General features: G+C 49.4%; 1 protein-coding gene across 2 annotated transcripts in view; it reads left to right on the forward strand.

The window, feature by feature from the left end:
- adgrd1 (adhesion G protein-coupled receptor D1) overlaps positions 1 to 17305 on the forward strand; it is an 850441-nt gene that overhangs the window by 406301 nt on the left and 426835 nt on the right. For both annotated transcript variants that reach the window (XM_072517886.1, XM_072517956.1), the window contains 2 exons: positions 611 to 684; positions 3898 to 4021. In XM_072517886.1, coding sequence (XP_072373987.1) covers positions 611 to 684; positions 3898 to 4021 — 198 coding nt within the window. The remainder of the gene's footprint in view (positions 1 to 610; positions 685 to 3897; positions 4022 to 17305) is intronic.

Raw genomic sequence — 17305 nt, forward strand, 5'->3', positions numbered from 1 at the left:
TCCTTACGAAACAAAAATCACCAGAGTTTTTTATAAATTTGTTTCTCAATTCTATCAGAACATAAGAACATAAGAACTAGGAGCAGGAGTAGGCCACCTGGCCCCTCGAGCCTGCTCCACCATTCAATGATATCATGGCTGACCTTTTGTGGACTCAGCTCCACTTTCCGGCCCGAACACCATAACCCTTAATCCCTTTATTCTTCCAAAAACTATCTATCTTTATCTTAAAAACATTTAATGAAGGAGCCTCAACTGCTTCACTGGGCAAGGAATTCCATAGATTCACAACCCTTTGGGTGAAGAAGTTCCTCCTAAACTCAGTCCTAAATCTACTACTAAATCATTAATCCTGGCTACATGGCAACGCTGGATACTTCTGGCACCAGGAATCTCAGGACTTTAGTTCCAGAGGAATTAGAGAGTTTGGCAAATTTCAGGCAGTTCCAGCCGGTAGAGAGATGGTTAACAGTTGACAAATGGAGGCTTTCAAGATGATGAGAGGCTTTCATGGAGTAAATGGCGATAAATGATTCACTGGCTCAATATCCTGAGGCAAGCCTCTGTGATTCTAAGATGTCTAACGTTCTGGGCTCTCCATGTCTTGCAGACAGCGGCGCAGTATCACTCCGCCTCGAACAAAACCAATCATGTCTACCTGTGGTGCGCCTTTCTGGATTTCAGGTGAGTGGTTGAGGTTCCCTGTTCTATAAATCAGAGCCAAGTCTAACTTCAATCGCTTCGAGAAAGTCATGTCTGTGCGCATGTTCCTTTAATCTCTCCTGGGCAGCAGGCAGCTCCAGGTGCTTCACAGACGATAGAGTACTTTTAAAGTCTGGGCTGGGATTTTCTGCCGGCGTTTTCCGCGGGTGAAAATGGCGACACCAGTGATGGGAACCCGCCAGACCGCGGAAACGAGAATCTCGGCGGCGAGATCTCGTTCTCTGATCATCCTTGGGATGATGGTGCCCCTTAAATGTCACTATCGTCCCTGCTTCCACCACCTCCTCCGGTAGCGAGTTCCAGGCACCCACTATCCTCTGTGTAAAAACTTGCCTCGTACATCTACTCTAAACCTTGCCCCTCGCACCTTAAACCTATGCCCCCTAGTAATTGACCCCTCTACCCTGGGGAAAAGCCTCTGACTATCCACTCTGTCTATGCCCCTCATAATTTTGTATACCTCTATCAGGTCGCCCCTCAACCTCCGTCGTTCCAGTGAGAACAAACCGAGTTTATTCAACCCCTCCTCATAGCTAATGCCCTCCATACCAGGCAACATTCTGGTAAATCTCTTCTGCACCCTCTCTAAAGCCTCCACATCCTTCTGGTAGTGTGGCGACCAGAATTGAACACTATACTCCAAGTGTGGCCTAACTAAGGTTCTATACAGCTGCAACATGACTTGCCAATTCTTATACTCAATGCCCTGGCCAATGAAGGCAGGCATGCCGTATGCCTTCTTGACTACCTTCTCCACCTGTGTTGCCCCTTTCAGTGACCTGTGGACTTGTACACCTAGATCTCTCTGACTGTCAATACTCTTGAGGGTTCTACCATTCACTGTATATTCCCTACCTGTATTAGACCTTCCAAAATGCATTACCTCACATTTGTCCGGATTAAACTCCATTTGCCATCTCTCCGCCCAAGTCTCCAAACGATCTAAATCCTGTTGTATCCTCTGACAGTCCTCATCGCTATCCGCAATTCCACCAACCTTTCTGTCATCTGCAAACTTACTAATCAGACCAGTTACATTTTCCTCCAAATCATTTATATATACTACAAACAGCAAGGGTCCCAGCACTGATCCCTGTGGAACACCACTGGTCACAGCCCTCCAACCAGAAAAGTACCCTTCCATTGCTACTCTCTGCCTTCGATGACCTAGCCAGTTCTGTATCCATCTTGCCAGCTCACCCCTGAACCCCTGTGACTTCACCTTTTGTACTAGTCTACCATGAGGGACCTTGTCAAAGGCCTTACTGAAGTCCATATAGACAACATCCACTGCCCTACCTGCATCAATCATTATGTATGTCTCCGTGAGGGAGGTTCGCCCCAGTGCTCGTGGGGGTGGGGGGGGGGGTCACTTATCCGTGGGGGTGGGGAGGGGGAAGCAAAGCAAGATCCCACAAACAGCAATGTTGTAATGCTCAGACAAACTCTTCCTCTACGTATTGGCTGTGGGGCTTCACTTACCTGAGAGGGGAGACAGATCTTTGGTCTAAACTCTGACAGGTCAGCACTCACTCAGCGCTGAGATTGATAGCCAGGCCCGACTGTCAAACTCAAATCCTGGGCCGTGCTACTTGCACCCAAGATTTCCTGATTCGTTGGTGAGAGTACTACTCCCTGAGGAACAGCTGTCACAGGGAAAGGGGTCAGAGAGGAGTTCTCACCCCTGATTTTCCTCGGTCTCGACCTGTCCGTTCGCCTCCCCCAGGAAGGCCCATTTGCTCTGGGTGCGGCGTAGAGTGTTTCTCTCATGGTGGATGAGACATTGGGAGTGGTGAGGACCCAGCCCCGGAAGCTTTTTCTCCTGGCAGTAAACTCATTCTGTGCTCGCTCCTAGATTTGTTTACATGACTGTGGTATGTGAGAGAGGGGGGGGGGGGGGGCGGGGGGAGATGGGCTCGGACTCCAAGCCTTTATTCTCTGTCTCCTGGTGTTCGCTCTCTCGTCCGTGGACACTTTGTTTACATATTAATGAGCGGGCATGTTGATATGGTACATCACTTCCTGCCACACAGGAAACAGGCCCGTCTGAAATTCCATCCAGAACCTTCTGATGGCAAGAGAAAGACCAACTTTCCTCATGCTGGCCAATGTATTCAACACTCCCCACTGACCCTCCCAACACCTACATCCGCTCCCCCCCTGAAAAAAGGGGGAGAAATCCCAGAATCATTAGGAGGAAATATATTCTGGATCACCCCTCTCCAGTTGAAAGCAGTAAAGGAGATCACAGGGACCATGTGTTGTCCATAAAGACCCTGACATTGGACACCATGCGATACCTGTTCCAGTCAGGAGCTCCTGATTGAGGACAGAGAGCCAGCACCCAACACACCATCTAGCAACACATTCCAGAGACTCACTGGGAAAGGAGGAACCATCAATCAGTCAGTCTGCTCCTGCTCCAATACTCTTCAAACTCATGCCCCTGTCATCCTCCCCAATCTCCTGAACTGGAATAATTCACCAATAGGGACAATCCCCAGTCCTATCATTGGTTTAATAATAATAATAATCTTTATTAGTGTCACAAGTCAGCTCACATCAATCTGCAATGAAGTTACTGTGAAAAGCCCCTAGTCGCCACATTCCGGCGCCTGTTCGGGGACACAGAGGGAGAATTCAGAATGTCCAATTCACCTAACAGCACGTCTTTCGGGACTTGTGGGAGGAAACCGGAGCCCCCGGAGGAAACCCACGCAGACATGGGGAGAACGTGCAGACTCCGCACAGACAGTGACCCAAGCCGGAATCGAACCTGGGACCCTGGGAGGTGTGAAGCAACTGTGCTAACCACTGTGCTACCGTGCCGCCCATCTAGACCTTTTTAGACCTCGATAAGGCCCCGTCTGTCTAAACTACTCAACTGTAAATCGGACATGGCCCTTGAGCTTGAGTGAATGCCCAAGGTTGTTAAATTCAGGGATCATTGTCGCATTCCACTGAATCATTGCCAAGTCCACCTGTCACCCGCAATGTGTGGGTTCCCAATGCTCCGACACAGTCCCCCACTGGCCTGTGAAATAACTGAATGCTGTCCTTTGACATGTAGTGAATCGCTTGATTAATACAAACCTGCAGCCTGTTAACTAGCGCTCGATCTCTCGATTGGTTAGGAATCTTCAGTGACCTTTTACCTCTCTCACCTCCTCACAGCTCGGGCTCTGCTGTTTGGTCCAATGAAGGCTGCATTCGGATTGATGGGAACATTTCGTACTCTGTTTGCCTCTGCAACCACCTCACCAATTTTGCCATCCTCATGCAAGTGGTCCCCTTAGAGGTGAGCGGGTTACATACTCAATAAACATCTTCCAGGGAGAAATAAAGGGAACAATAGAACTTAAATAACGATCCAGCTTGCCTCGCGGGCCTTGCCTTCAAGTTTAGTTCATGTTGCAAGTGGAACTGTCAGCCATCTTGTGCACAGTAAGATCCCACAGTCAAATCAGATGAATGATTAGTTACGTTAATGTCGTTGGTGTTAGTTGAGGGAGGACTGGTCGGGACACCGGGGGGAGGAGTTTAAGGAAGGACATGTTTGCCTTGGAGACGATACAGCGAAGGCTCACCGCAGTAGTGTCCGGGGCGAGGCGACTGCCCCATGGTGAGAAGCTGAGTTGATCTGATTGAGGGAGGCCTGACAGGGTGGACACACCGGGAGATTGTCTCCATTGGTCGGGGACTTTCAAACACAGGGCCCAGCCTCAGGATCAGGGGGCCGCTGATTCAGGTCTGAGATGAGGAGAAATGTCTCAAAGGATTGTGAAGCTTTGGAATTCTGTACCCCAGAGGGTTGTGGATGCTCCAACGTTGAATATATTTAAGGCCAAGATAGACAGATTTTTAGTCTCTTAGTGAGTGAAGGGAGCAGGCGGAGAAGTGGGGTTGAAGCTCAAAGATCAGCCATGATCATATTGAGCGGTGGAGCATGTTCGATGGGCTGAATGGTCCTGACCCTCTCCCTTGTGTTCTCAGGTTATCCCTGCTCCTATTCCAGGAACATTGTTTTTTGCTATCCAACTAAACTAACAGCTGGAGCCACGATTAGTGACTCAGACAAGCATGTTTTATATGTGAATATCCATTTACCGAATCAGGCAGCGGAAGTCATTCTGATGATTCACAACTGTTTTGTTGTATTATAGTTCAGTACAAATACCCGTTTCCACTCTTCCTGGTAGCATTGTGGATAGCACAGTTGTTTCACAGCTCCAGGGTCCCAGGTTCGATTCCGGCTTGGGTCACTGTCTGTGCGGAGTCTGCACATCCTCCCCGTGTGTGCGTGGGTTTCCTCCGGGTGCTCTGGTTTCCTCCCACAGTCCAAAGATGTGCAGGTTAGGTGGATTGGCCATGATAAATTGCCCTTAGTGTCCAAAATTGCCCTTTGTGTTGAGTGGGGTTACTGGGTTATGGGGATCGGGTGGAGGTGTTGACCTTAGGTAGGGTGCTCTTTCCAAGAGCCGGTGCAGACTCGATGGGCCGAATGGCCTCCTTTTGCACTGTAATTTCTGGATCCTCTCTCTTCCTGTCTAAAAAACAACCTCCTTCCAGGGGAAAACCCCGTGTTGAAATACAGTAAGAGGCCTTACAGCACCAGGTTAAAGTCCAACAGGTATGTTTCGAATCACTAGCTTTCAGAGCGCTGCTCCTTCCTCAGGACTCACCTGAGGAGGTCGTCCAGCATTTTTCCGGGTCACCACCCCGATGGCGCTGATGGCGGCTCCCGCTTCCGCCCAGGCACAGCAAACGGTGGCGCAGGGTGACCTCCGACCCGGCCCGGGGTATGGTATCAGCTTTCTCGCCTCCATGGAGCCAAGGAGGGTCTCCAATTCGGCGTCCCGGGATCGCGGCGCTGTTCACCTTGCGGCCATCTTGGGGCGACGCCTGTGTGTGTGTGTGTGTGTGTGTGTGTGTGAGGGGGAGACTCCGTTCTGTGCAGCTGTGGTGTCGCGACAGTCACGGACCCAGCGAATCGGCCGCCGGAGCGTGAACATCGTGATGGGTTTCCCACTCCGCCCGTGCTAGCCCCTTGGGAGCGGTTGAATCGCTGCAGCTGGGGACCCGATCACGCCGTCGTGGAACCCCAGCGTTTTCACGACGGCCTCAACACTGAGTCTCATTTTCAGATAATCCAGCCTCATTCCCCGGCAGTAAGATCAGTCAGTGTGTGCTTATCCCAGCGTTTCAGTCCTCAACGCCGGAGGGAGCACAGCAAACTCTGGAACATACCTTGGAAGATTCAGCCCTTAACATCGATTGGATTTCACTCATATGAGATGTTGCCATTTATCAAGAGAGCATTAGTAGCAGCAGGGGCTGTTTAGCACAGGGCTAAATTGCTGGCTTTGAAAGCAGACCAAGGCAGGCCAGCAGCACCGTTCAATTCCCGTACCAGCCTCCCCGAACAGGTGGCGGAATGTGGCGACTAGGAGCTTTTCACAGTAACTTCATTTGAAGCCTACTTGTGACAATAAGTCATTTTCATTTCATAATAACAATAATAATCGCTTATTGCCACAAGTCGGCTTCAGTTAAGTTACCTCTTTGCACAGTCTGGCTCGCACTGCTTTGACAGATTTATTAATGAAAGACAACTTGGGCTCGATTCTCCGATTCTGCGGCTATGTCTTTCAACCAAAACGTCGATGACGCCCCTACAAGCATCCTCCGCCCGATGTGGGGGCGGGCAGCCGCGGCACGTAACCCCCCCCCCCCCGCTTTACCTGCGGAGACGGACGCAGAATGGCCGGGTTCGTGGCCGCGCACGAGGAGCCGGCCTGGCAACAATTGTCCCTCTGTAACACCCCCTGTAACACCCCTCACCACCCCCGGACCATCCGCCACCAGCCCCCCAGCCCCCGCCGAAGCCAGCGGAACGCCCCCCCCCCCCCCCACCGCCGTGACAGCGCTGCACACAATCCCCAGCCGCCACGCGAGGCCCCAGAAAGGTGTGAGCACAGCCGCCCCAAGCCACTGGCGACTCGGCCCATCGGGGGCGGAGCATCGGGGGAGGACATCAGCTGTTGTGTTTGAGGAGGCGGAGCATCAGGAAAACGGCACCGCACCCGATTCCAGTGTAAATATGGATTCTCCGGCTGATCGCCAAAAGCAATTTCGCCGTCAGTTATCGGAAAATCCAGCCCCTCACTTTTAAATTCTTATTAAATTGGATTCTAATTTCCCCCAGCCCCTACAACCCTCCCTATCTCTGCAACCTTCTCCAGCCCCTCCTACCCTCCTTTTCTCTGCAACCTTCTCCAAGCCCTACAATCCTCCCTATCTCTGTAACCTCCTCCAGCCCCTCCTACCCTCCCTATCTCTGCAACCACCTCCAGCCTCTACAACCCTCCCTATCTCTGTAACCTCCTCCAGCCCCTCCTACCCTCCCTATCTCTGTAACCTCCTCCAGCCACTACTACCCTTCCTATCTCTGCAACCTTCTCCAGCTCCTACAACCCCTCCCTATCTCTGTAACCTCCTCCAGCCCTCCCTATCTCTGTAACCTCCTCCAGCCCCTACAACCATCCCTATCTCTGTAACCACCTCCAGCCCTTTCATCCCTCCCTATCGCTGTAATCTCCTACAGCCACTACAATCCTCTCTATCTCTGCAACCTTCTCCAGCCCCTACAATCCTCTCTATCTCTGTAACCTCCTCCAGCCCCTCCAACCCTCCCTATCTCTGCAACCTCCTGCAGCCCCTACAATCCTCTCTATCTCTGTAACCTCCTCCAGCCTCTCCAACCCTCCCTATCTCTGTAACCTCCTCCAGCCCCTTCAACCCTCCCTATCTCTGTAATCTCCTACAGCCACTACACCCCTCCCTATCTCTGCAACCTTCTCCAGCCTCTACAACCCTCCCTATCTCTGTAACCTCCTCCAGCCCCTCCTACCCTCCCTATCTCTGTAACCTCCTCCAGCCACTACTACCCTCCCTATCTCTGCAACCTTCTCCAGCTCCTACAACCCCTCCCTATCTCTGTAACCTCCTCCAGCCCCTACAGCCCTCCCTATCTCTGTAACCTCCTCCAGCCCCTACAACCATCCCTATCTCTGTAACCACCTCCATCCCTTTCATCCCTCCCTATCGCTGTAATCTCCTACAGCCACTACAATCCTCTCTATCTCTGCAACCTTCTCCAGCCCCTATAATCCTCTCTATCTCTGTAACCTCCTCCAGCCCCTACACCCCTCCCTATCTCTGTAACCTCCTCCAGCCCCTACACCCCTCCCTATCTCTGTAACCTCCTCCAGCCCCCACAACCCTCCATATCTCTGTAACCTCCTCCAGCCCCTCCAACCCTCCCTATCTCTGCAACCTCCTGCAGCCCCTAAACCCCTCCATATCTCTGTAACCTCCTTCAGCCCGAACACCCCTTCCCTATCTCTGCAACCTCCTCCAGCCCCTACTACCCTCCCTATCTCTGTAGCCTTCTTCAGTCCCTAAACCCCTCCCTTTCTCTGTAACCTCCTCCAGCCCCGGACCCCCTCCCTATCGCAGTAACTTCCTCCAGCCACTAGAATCCTCCCTATCTCTGCAACCTTCTCCAACCCCAACGACCCTCCTTATCTCTGTAACCTCCTCCAACTCATACTACCCTCCCTACCTCTGCAACCTCCTCTAGCCCCTTCACCACTCCCTGGGCGGGATTCTCTGATCCTGAGTCTAAGTGTTGACGCCGTCGGAAAGGCCGTCGCGTTTCCTGACGGCGCCGACATGGCCTCAGGATCAGCAATTCTGGCCCCTACAGGGGGCCAGCACGGGACTGGAGCGGTTCACATGGGTCGTTCCAGTGCCGTGCTGGCCCCCTGTAGGGGTCAGAATCGCTGCTCCTGGGGGCCTGTTGACGCCGTCGTAAAATGCGACGGCGTTTACGACAGCGTCAACACTTAGCCTCAGGATCAGAGACTCCCGCCCTCTGGCTCTCCACCTATTTTAGGACGCTTTTAAAACCTACCTCTTTAACCAAACTTTCATTCAGCTGCTCATAAACACCTCGTGTGTTCAGTGTCGAACATGACAATGTTCCTGTGAAGGTGCTTGGCAGATTTTATCGTGTTTGTGCCACGATATAAATGCGCATTGGTATGATTTACATATTCACCAAGGTGACGAACGAATTGTTTCTGTTTATTATCATAACTAATGTCGATGGTGCGAGCTCACTGTGAGGGAAGCATTTAAAGCCATGGGAGAAGCTGGTGGATAGATTCAGTGGAGCTTTCACAATATATATTAATTCAAGAAGAATTGAACACATACGTTAGCTCTGTCTGCACAAAAGAGGTTACGGGTAACCGCCCAGAGATGTTGTGGAACCAAGGGTGCAGTGAGAGGGTGGAATTGAAGGAGATCAGTATTAATAAGAAAATGGTGCTGGGGACATGATTGGGGTTTAAGGCTGACAATTCACCAGGGCCTGTTAATCTACACCCCAGAGTATGAAAGGACGTGGCCCAGGAAATATTGGATGTTTTGGTGATCACCTTCTCAAATTCTATAGTCTCTGTAGCAGTTGAACAGATTGGAGAGTGGCAAATGGAATTGCAGAGCAGTTAGCCTGACATGGGAGGCGGGATTCACCGAAATCGGCGCGATGGCCCGACACCGGCATCACAAACGGCGCGAACCACTCCGGCATCAGGCCGACCGGAAGGAGTGGAATTCTCCGCACTTCTGGGGTCTAGGTGGACGGCGGAGGGGTTGGCGCCACACCAGCCGGTGCCGAAGGGACTGCGCGAGTTAGCGCATGCGCAGAACCGCCGGTGTGGTTCCGCGCATGCGCAGACCGGACGGCGTATTCTGGCGCTTGCGCAGGGGGTTGGCTTCTCCGCGCCGGCCATGGCGGAGCCCCACAGGGGCAGGCGCGGAGGGAAGGCGTGCCCCCACAGCACAGGCCCGCCCGCAGATCGGTGGGCCCCGATCGCGGGCCAGGCCACGGTGGGCCCCCCCCCCCCCCCACGGTCGGATACCCCCGCACCCCCCCCCCCCCGAGGGCCCCAGTAGCCGATTTACCTGCCAGGTCCTGCCATGTGGAACTGGCCAAAAACAGGCGGCCGCTCAGCCTATCGGGGCCCGGAGAATTGCTGGGGGGGGGGCCGCTGCCAATGGCCCTCGACTGGCGTGGCATTAATCCCATATCCTGCTAAATTGCACGACCTGCTTAGCTAGTACTAAACACCACTCCACCCATAAATTATCTACACTCCAGGGAATCTCCAGCAATCAAAACACTATTCCATTAGCCCTTTATCTCTAAGCATGTAAGTGGTTAAAATCAATAATTACCTCACTCTTTTATGACTCCTAAAGTACAGCTTTAGCAGGCATACAGTCTGGATACCTTAACCTAGGTTCTTTCATAATATTACTGAGCAAATATATACCTTAACCCAGGCTGCTAATAACATTACTGCAACAGATATAAAATATCACAGAGAACAATTTCTATATTTATTACAATTGGGCAAAGTCAGCATGTGTTTATCAAAGGCATCTCATGCTTAACAAACCTATTGGACCAGTAGAATAGATAAGGGAGAACCAGTGGGTGTGGTATATTTGGACTTTCAGAAGTCTTTTGGTAAAATCCCTCATAAGAGGGTATCGGGCAAAGTTAAAGTACATGGGATAGGGGGTAATGTATTGGCACGGATTGAGAATTGGTTGATAGACAGGGAACTAGAGAGTGTGAATAAATGGGTCTCCTTTCTGGCAGTGACGAGTGGAGTACCGCAGGGGTCAGTGCTTGGGCCCCAGCTGTGATATAAATGACCTGGATGAGGGAACCAAATGTATCATTTCCAAGTTTGTGATGGCACAAAACTGGGTGGAATTGTGAGTTGTGAGGAGGATGCAAAGTGGCTTCAAGGTGGTTTAGAACGTTGAGCGAGTGAGCAAACACATGGCAGATGGAGTACAGCCTGGTTAAATCTGAAATTATATGTGGAAAACAGAAAAGAAGATTATTATTTAAATGGTGACATATTGGGAAATGTGGGTGTACAGAGGGATCTGGGTGTCCTTGTACACCAGTCGATGAAAGTGGAGACGCAGGTGCTGCAAGAAATCGGGGAGGCAAATGGTTTTACCAGATTTACCAGGATGTTGCCTGGTTATGGAGGGCATTAGCTATGAGGACCGGTTGAATAAACTCGGTTTGTTCTCACTGGAATGACGGAGGTTGAGGGGCGACCTGATAGAGGTCTATAAAATTATGAGGGGCATAGACAGAGTGGATAGTCAGAGGCTTTTCCCCAGGGTAGAGGGGTCAATTACTAGGGGGCATAGGTTTAAGGTGCGAGGGGCAAGGTTTAGAGATGTACGAGGCAAGTTTTTTACACAGAGTGTAGTGGGTGCCTGGAACTCGCTGCAGTAGGAGGTGGTGGAAGCAGGGACGATAGTGACATTTAAGGGGTACCTTGACAAATACATGAATAGGATGGGAATAGAGGGATACGGACCCAGGAAGTGTAGAAGATTGTAGTTAAGTCGGGCAGCATGGTCGGCACAGGCTTGGAGGGCCGAAGGGCCTGTTCCTGTGCTGTACATTTCTTTGTTCTTTGTTTGTTGGCCTTCATTGCGAGAGGATTTGAGTTCAGAAGTAGAGATGTCTTTCTGCAGTTATACAGGACCTTGGATAGACCACACCTGGAGTATTGCGTGCAGTTTTTGTCTCCCGACCTGAGAAAGGATATACTTGCCCGAGAGGGAGTGCAGCGGAGATTCAAAACAGAACTGTCCTATGAGGAGAGATTGGTTTGACTGGGCCTGTATTCACTAGAGTTTAGATGAGAGGAGATCTGATTGAAACGTACAAACAGGGCTGGGCAGACTGGATGCAGGGAGGATGTTTCCCCTGGTTGGGGAATCTAGAACAAGGGGCACCGTCTCAGGGTAGGACGTGGACCATTCAGGACCAAGATGAGGGAACATTTCTTTTTGGTCAAGGCACCCTTGAGGAGCAGTTTATAGAATGTATCCGCGATAATTTCCGAGAATAGTATGTAATGGAACCTACGAGGGAACAAGCGATCCTGGACCTGGTCCTGTGTATGAGACAGGATTGATTCAGGATCTCATAGTTAGGGATCCTCTCGGAAGGAGCGATCACAATATGGTGGAATTTAAAATACAGATGGGGGCGAGAAGGTAAAATCAAACACTAGTGTTTGTGCTTAAACAAAGGAGATTACAATGGGATGAGAGAAGAGCTAGCTAAGGTAGACTGGGAGCAAAAACTTTATGGTGAAACAGTTGAGGAACAGTGGAGAACATTCCAAGCGATTTTTCACAGTGCTCGGCAAAGGTTTATACCAACAAAAAGGAAGGACGGTAGAAAGAGGAAAAATCGACTGTGGATATCTAAAGAAATAAGGGAGAGTATCAAATTGAAGGAAAAAGCATACAAAGTGGCAAAGATTAGTGGGAGACTAGTGGACTGGGAAATCTTTAGGGGGCAACAGAAAGCTACTAAAAAATCTATAAAGAAGAGTAAGATAGATTATGAGAGTAAACATGCTCAGAATATAAAAACAGATAGTAAAAGTTTCTACAAATATATAAAACAAAAAGAGTTGCTAAGGTAAATATTGGTCCTTCAGAGGATGAGAAGGGAGATTTAATAATGGGAGATGAGGAAATGGCTGAGGAACTGAACAGGTTTTTTTGGGTCGGTCTTCACAGTGGAAGACACAAATAACATGCCAGTGACTGATGGAAATGAGGCGATGACAGGTGAGGACCTTGAGATGATTGTTATCACTCAGTAGTGATGGGCAAGCTAATTGGGCTAAAGGTAGACAAGTCTCCTGGCCCTGATGGAATGCATCCCAGAGTGCTAAAAGAGATGGCATGGGAAATTGCAAATGCACTAGTGATAATTTACTAAAATTCACTCGACTTTGGGGTACCGGCGGATTGGAAATTAGCAAACGTGACACCACTGTTTAAAAAAGGTAGTAGGCAGATAATGGGTAAGTATAGGCAAGTTAGCTTAACTTCGGTAGTGGGGAAGATGCTGGAATCTATCATCAAGGAAGAAATAGCGAGGCATCTGAATGGAAATTGTCCCATTGGGCAGACGCAGCATGGGTTCATAAAGGGCAGGTCGTGCCGAACTAATTTAGTGGAATTTTTTGAGGACATTACCAGTGAGGTAGATAACGGGGAGCCAATGGATGTGGTATATCTGGATTTCCAGAAAGCTTTTGACAAGGTGCCACACAAGAGGTTGCTACATAAGATAAAGATGCATGGCATTAAGGGTAAAGCATTAGCATGGATAGAGGATTGCTTAATTAATAGAAAGCAAAGGGTGGGGATTAATGGGTGTTTCTCTGGTTGGCAATCAGTAGCTAGTGGTGTCCCTCAGGGTTCAGTCTTGGGCCCACAATTGTTCACAATTTACATAGATGATTTGGAGTTGGGGACCAAGGGCATTGTGTCCAAGTTTGCAGACGACACTAAGATGAGTGGTAAAGCATAAAGTGCAGAGGATACTAGAAGTCTGCCGAGGGATTTGGATAGGGTAAGTGAATGGGCTAGGGTCTGGCAGATGGAATACAATGTTGACAAATGTGAGGTTTTCCATTAGGACTGAGCTTAGGAGGAACTTCTTCACCCAAAGGGTTGTGAATCTATGGAATTCCTTGCCCAGTGAAGCAGTAGAGGCTCCTTCATTAAATGTTTTTAAGATAAAGATAGATAGTTTTTTGAAGAATAAAGGGATTAGGGGTTATGGTGTTCGGGCCGGAAAGTGGAGCTGAGTCCACAAAAGATCAGCCATGATCTCATTGAATGGTGGAGCAGGCTCGAGGGGGCAGATAGCCTACTCCTGCTCCTAGTTCTTATGTTTACTGAAAGGGGAGTAAACCTGAAGTATTAGTGTGAGGTGTGCTACAGTAAATGAACAAAAATATGAACAGTTTTTGATTCAATGACATCTGACATTTCTTCCAATTTGTGTCTAGTATTTGTTTAGAACATAGAACATAGAACAATACAGCGCAGTACAGGCCCTTCGGCCCACGATGTTGCACCGAAAGAAAAGCCATCTAACCTACACTATGCCATTATCATCCATATGTTTACCCAATAAACTTTTAAATGCCCTCAATGTTGGCGAGTTCACTACTGTAGCAGGTAGGGCATTCCACGGCCTCACTACTTTTTGCGTAAAGAACCTACCTCTGACCTCTGTCCTATATCTATTACCCCTCAGTTTAAAGTTATGTCCCCTCGTGCCAGCCATTTCCATCCGCGGGAGAAGGCTCTCACTGTCCACCCTATCCAACCCCCTGATCATTTTGTATGCCTCTATTAAGTCTCCTCTTAACCTTCTTCTCTCCAACGAAAACAACCTCAAGTCCATCAGCCTTTCCTCATAAGATTTTCCCTCCATAACCAGGCAACATCCTGGTAAATCTCCTCTGCACCCGCTCCAAAGCCTCCACGTCCTTCCTATAATGCGGTGACCAAAACTGTACGCAATACTCCAAATGCGGCCGTACCAGAGTTCTGTACAGCTGCAACATGACCTCCCGACTCCGGAACTCAATCCCTCTACCAATAAAGGCCAACACTCCATAGGCCTTCTTCGCAACCCTATCAACCTGGGTGGCAACTTTCAGGGATCTATGTACATGGACACCTAGATCCCTCTGATCATCCACACTTTCAAGAACTTTACCATTAGCCAAATATTCCGCATTCCTGTTATTCCTTCCAAAGTGAATCACCTCACACTTCTCTACATTAAACTCCATTTGCCACCTCTCAGCCCAGCTCTGCAGCTTATCTATATCCCTCTGTAACCTGCTACATCCTTCCACACTATCGACAACACCACCGACTTTAGTATCGTCTGCAAATTTACTCACCCACCCTTCTGCGCCTTCCTCTAGGTCATTGATAAAAATGACAAACAGCAACGGCCCCAGAAAAGATCCTTGTGGTACTCCACTTGTGACTGTACTCCATTCTGAACATTTCCCATCAACCACCACCCTCTGTCTTCTTTCAGCTAGCCAATTTCTGATCCACATCTCTAAATCACCCTCAATCCCCAGCCTCCATATTTTCTGCAATAGCCTACCGTGGGGAACCTTATCAAACGCTTTGCTGAAATCCATATATACCCTCGTCTACCTGTTCAGTCACCTTCTCAAAGAACTCAATAAGGTTTGTGAGGCATGACCTACCCTTCACAAAGCCATGCTGACTATCCCTGATCATATTATTCCTATCTAGATGATTATAAATCTTGTCCCTTATAATCCCCTCCAAGACTTTACCCACTACAGACGTGAGGCTCACCGGTCTATAGTTGCCGGGGTTGTCTCTGCTCCCCTTTTTGAACAAAGGGACCACATTTGCTGTCCTCCAGTCCTCTGGCACTATTCCTGTAGCCAATGATGACATAAAAATCAAAGCCAAAGGTCCAGCAATCTCTTCCCTGGCCTCCCAGAGAATCCTAGGATAAATCCCATCAGGCCCCGGGGACTTATCTATTTTCAGCCTGTCCAGAATTGCCAACACCTCTTCCCTACGTACCTCAATGCAATCTATTCTATTAGCCTGGGGCTCAGCATTCTCCTCCACAACATTATCTTTTTCCTGAGTGAATACTGACGAAAAATATTCATTTAGTATCTCGCCTATCTCTTCAGACTCCACACACAATTTCCCATCCCTGTCCTTGACTGGTCCTACTCTTTCCCTAGTCAATCACTTATTCCTGACATACCTATAGAAAGCTTTTGGGTTTTCCTTGATCCTTCCTGAATTGTGGTCACTGTCCCCAAAGTGCTCTCCTACCTCCAAATCCAACACCTGGCCTGGTTCATTACCCAAAACCAAATCCAACGTGGCCTCGCCTCTTGTTGGCCTGTCAACATATTGTTTCAGGAAACCCTCCTGCACACACTGTACAAAAAACGACCCATCTATTGTACTCAAACTATATCTTTTCCAATCAATATTTGGAAAGTTAAAGTCTCCCATAATAACTACCCTGTTACTTTCGCTCTTATCCAGAATCATCTTCGCCATCCTTTCCTCTACATCCCTAGAACTATTAGGAGGCCTATAAAAAAACTCCCAACAGGGTGACCTCTCCTTTCCTGTTTCTAACTTCAACCCATACTACCTCGGAAGAAGAGTCCCCATCTAGCATCCTCTCCGCCACCGTAATACTGCTCTTGACTAGCAGCGCCACACCTCCCCCTCTTTTGCCTCCTTCTCTGAGCTTACTAAAACACCTAAACCCCGGAACCTGCAACATCCATTCCTGTCCCTGCTCTATCCATGTCTCCGAAATGGCCACAACATCGAAGTCCCAGGTACCAACCCATGCTGCCAGTTCCCCTACCTTGTTTCGTATACTCTTGGCATTGAAGTAGACACACTTCAAACCACCTACCTGAACACTGGCCCCCTCCTGCGACGTCAAATCTGTGCTCCTGACCTCTATACTCTCATTCTCCCTTACCCTAAAACTACAATCCAGGTTCCCATGCCCCTGCTGCATTAGTTTAAACCCCCCCAAAGAGCACTAACAAATCTCCCCCCCAGGATATTTGTGCCCCTCAGGTTCAGATGTAGACCATCCTGTCTGTAGAGGTCCCACCTTCCCCAGAAAGAGCCCCAGTTATCCAAAAATCTGAATCCCTCCCGCCTGCACCATCCCTGTAGCCACGTGTTTAATTGCTCTCTCTCCCTATTCCTCATCTCACTATCACGTGGCACGGGCAACAACCCAGAGATAACAACTCTGTTTGTTCTAGTTCTGAGCTTCCATCCTAGCTCCCTGAAAGCCTGCCTGAGATCCTTGTCCCCTTTCCTACCTATGTCGTTAGTGCCAATGTGGACCACGACTTGGGGCTGCTCCCCCTCCCCCTAAGGACCCGGAAAACACGATCCGAGACATCACGTACCCTTGCACCTGGGAGGCAACATACCAAACGTGAGTCTCTCACGCTCCCACAAAATCTCCTATCTGTGCCCCTGACTATAGAATCCCCAATTACTAATGCACTGCTCCTCTCCCCCCTTCCCTTCTGAGCAACAGGGACAGACTCCGTGCCAGAGGCCCGTACCCCATGGCTTACCCCTGGTAAGTCGTCCCCCCCCACAAGTATCCAAAGCGGTATACTTGTTTCTCAGGGGAACGACCGCAGGGGATCCCTGCACTGACTGCTTTTTCCCAGCCCCTCTTACAGTTACCCACCTATCTCCAATCTTTGGTGTAACTAATTCCCTGAAGCTGCTATCTATGACCCCTTCTGCCTCCCGAATGATCCGAAGTTCTTCCAACTCCAGCTCCAGTTCCCTAACTCGGTCTTGGAGGAGCTGGAGATGGCAGCACTTCCTGCAGGTAAAATCAGCAGGGACACTAACTGCATCCCTCACCTCAAACATCCTGCAGGAGGAACATTGCACTCCCTTCCCTGCCATTCCTCTAACTTTCTACCAAGATCTGGCTAACAACTAAATTAAATTTTTTATAAAAAATAATAATAATATAATAAAATATGGTACTTACCTCAGACAAATGGGTTTTATT

Source organism: Scyliorhinus torazame, chromosome 1 (assembly GCF_047496885.1).
Source record: "Scyliorhinus torazame isolate Kashiwa2021f chromosome 1, sScyTor2.1, whole genome shotgun sequence".
NCBI classification, from domain to species: domain Eukaryota; kingdom Metazoa; phylum Chordata; class Chondrichthyes; order Carcharhiniformes; family Scyliorhinidae; genus Scyliorhinus; species Scyliorhinus torazame.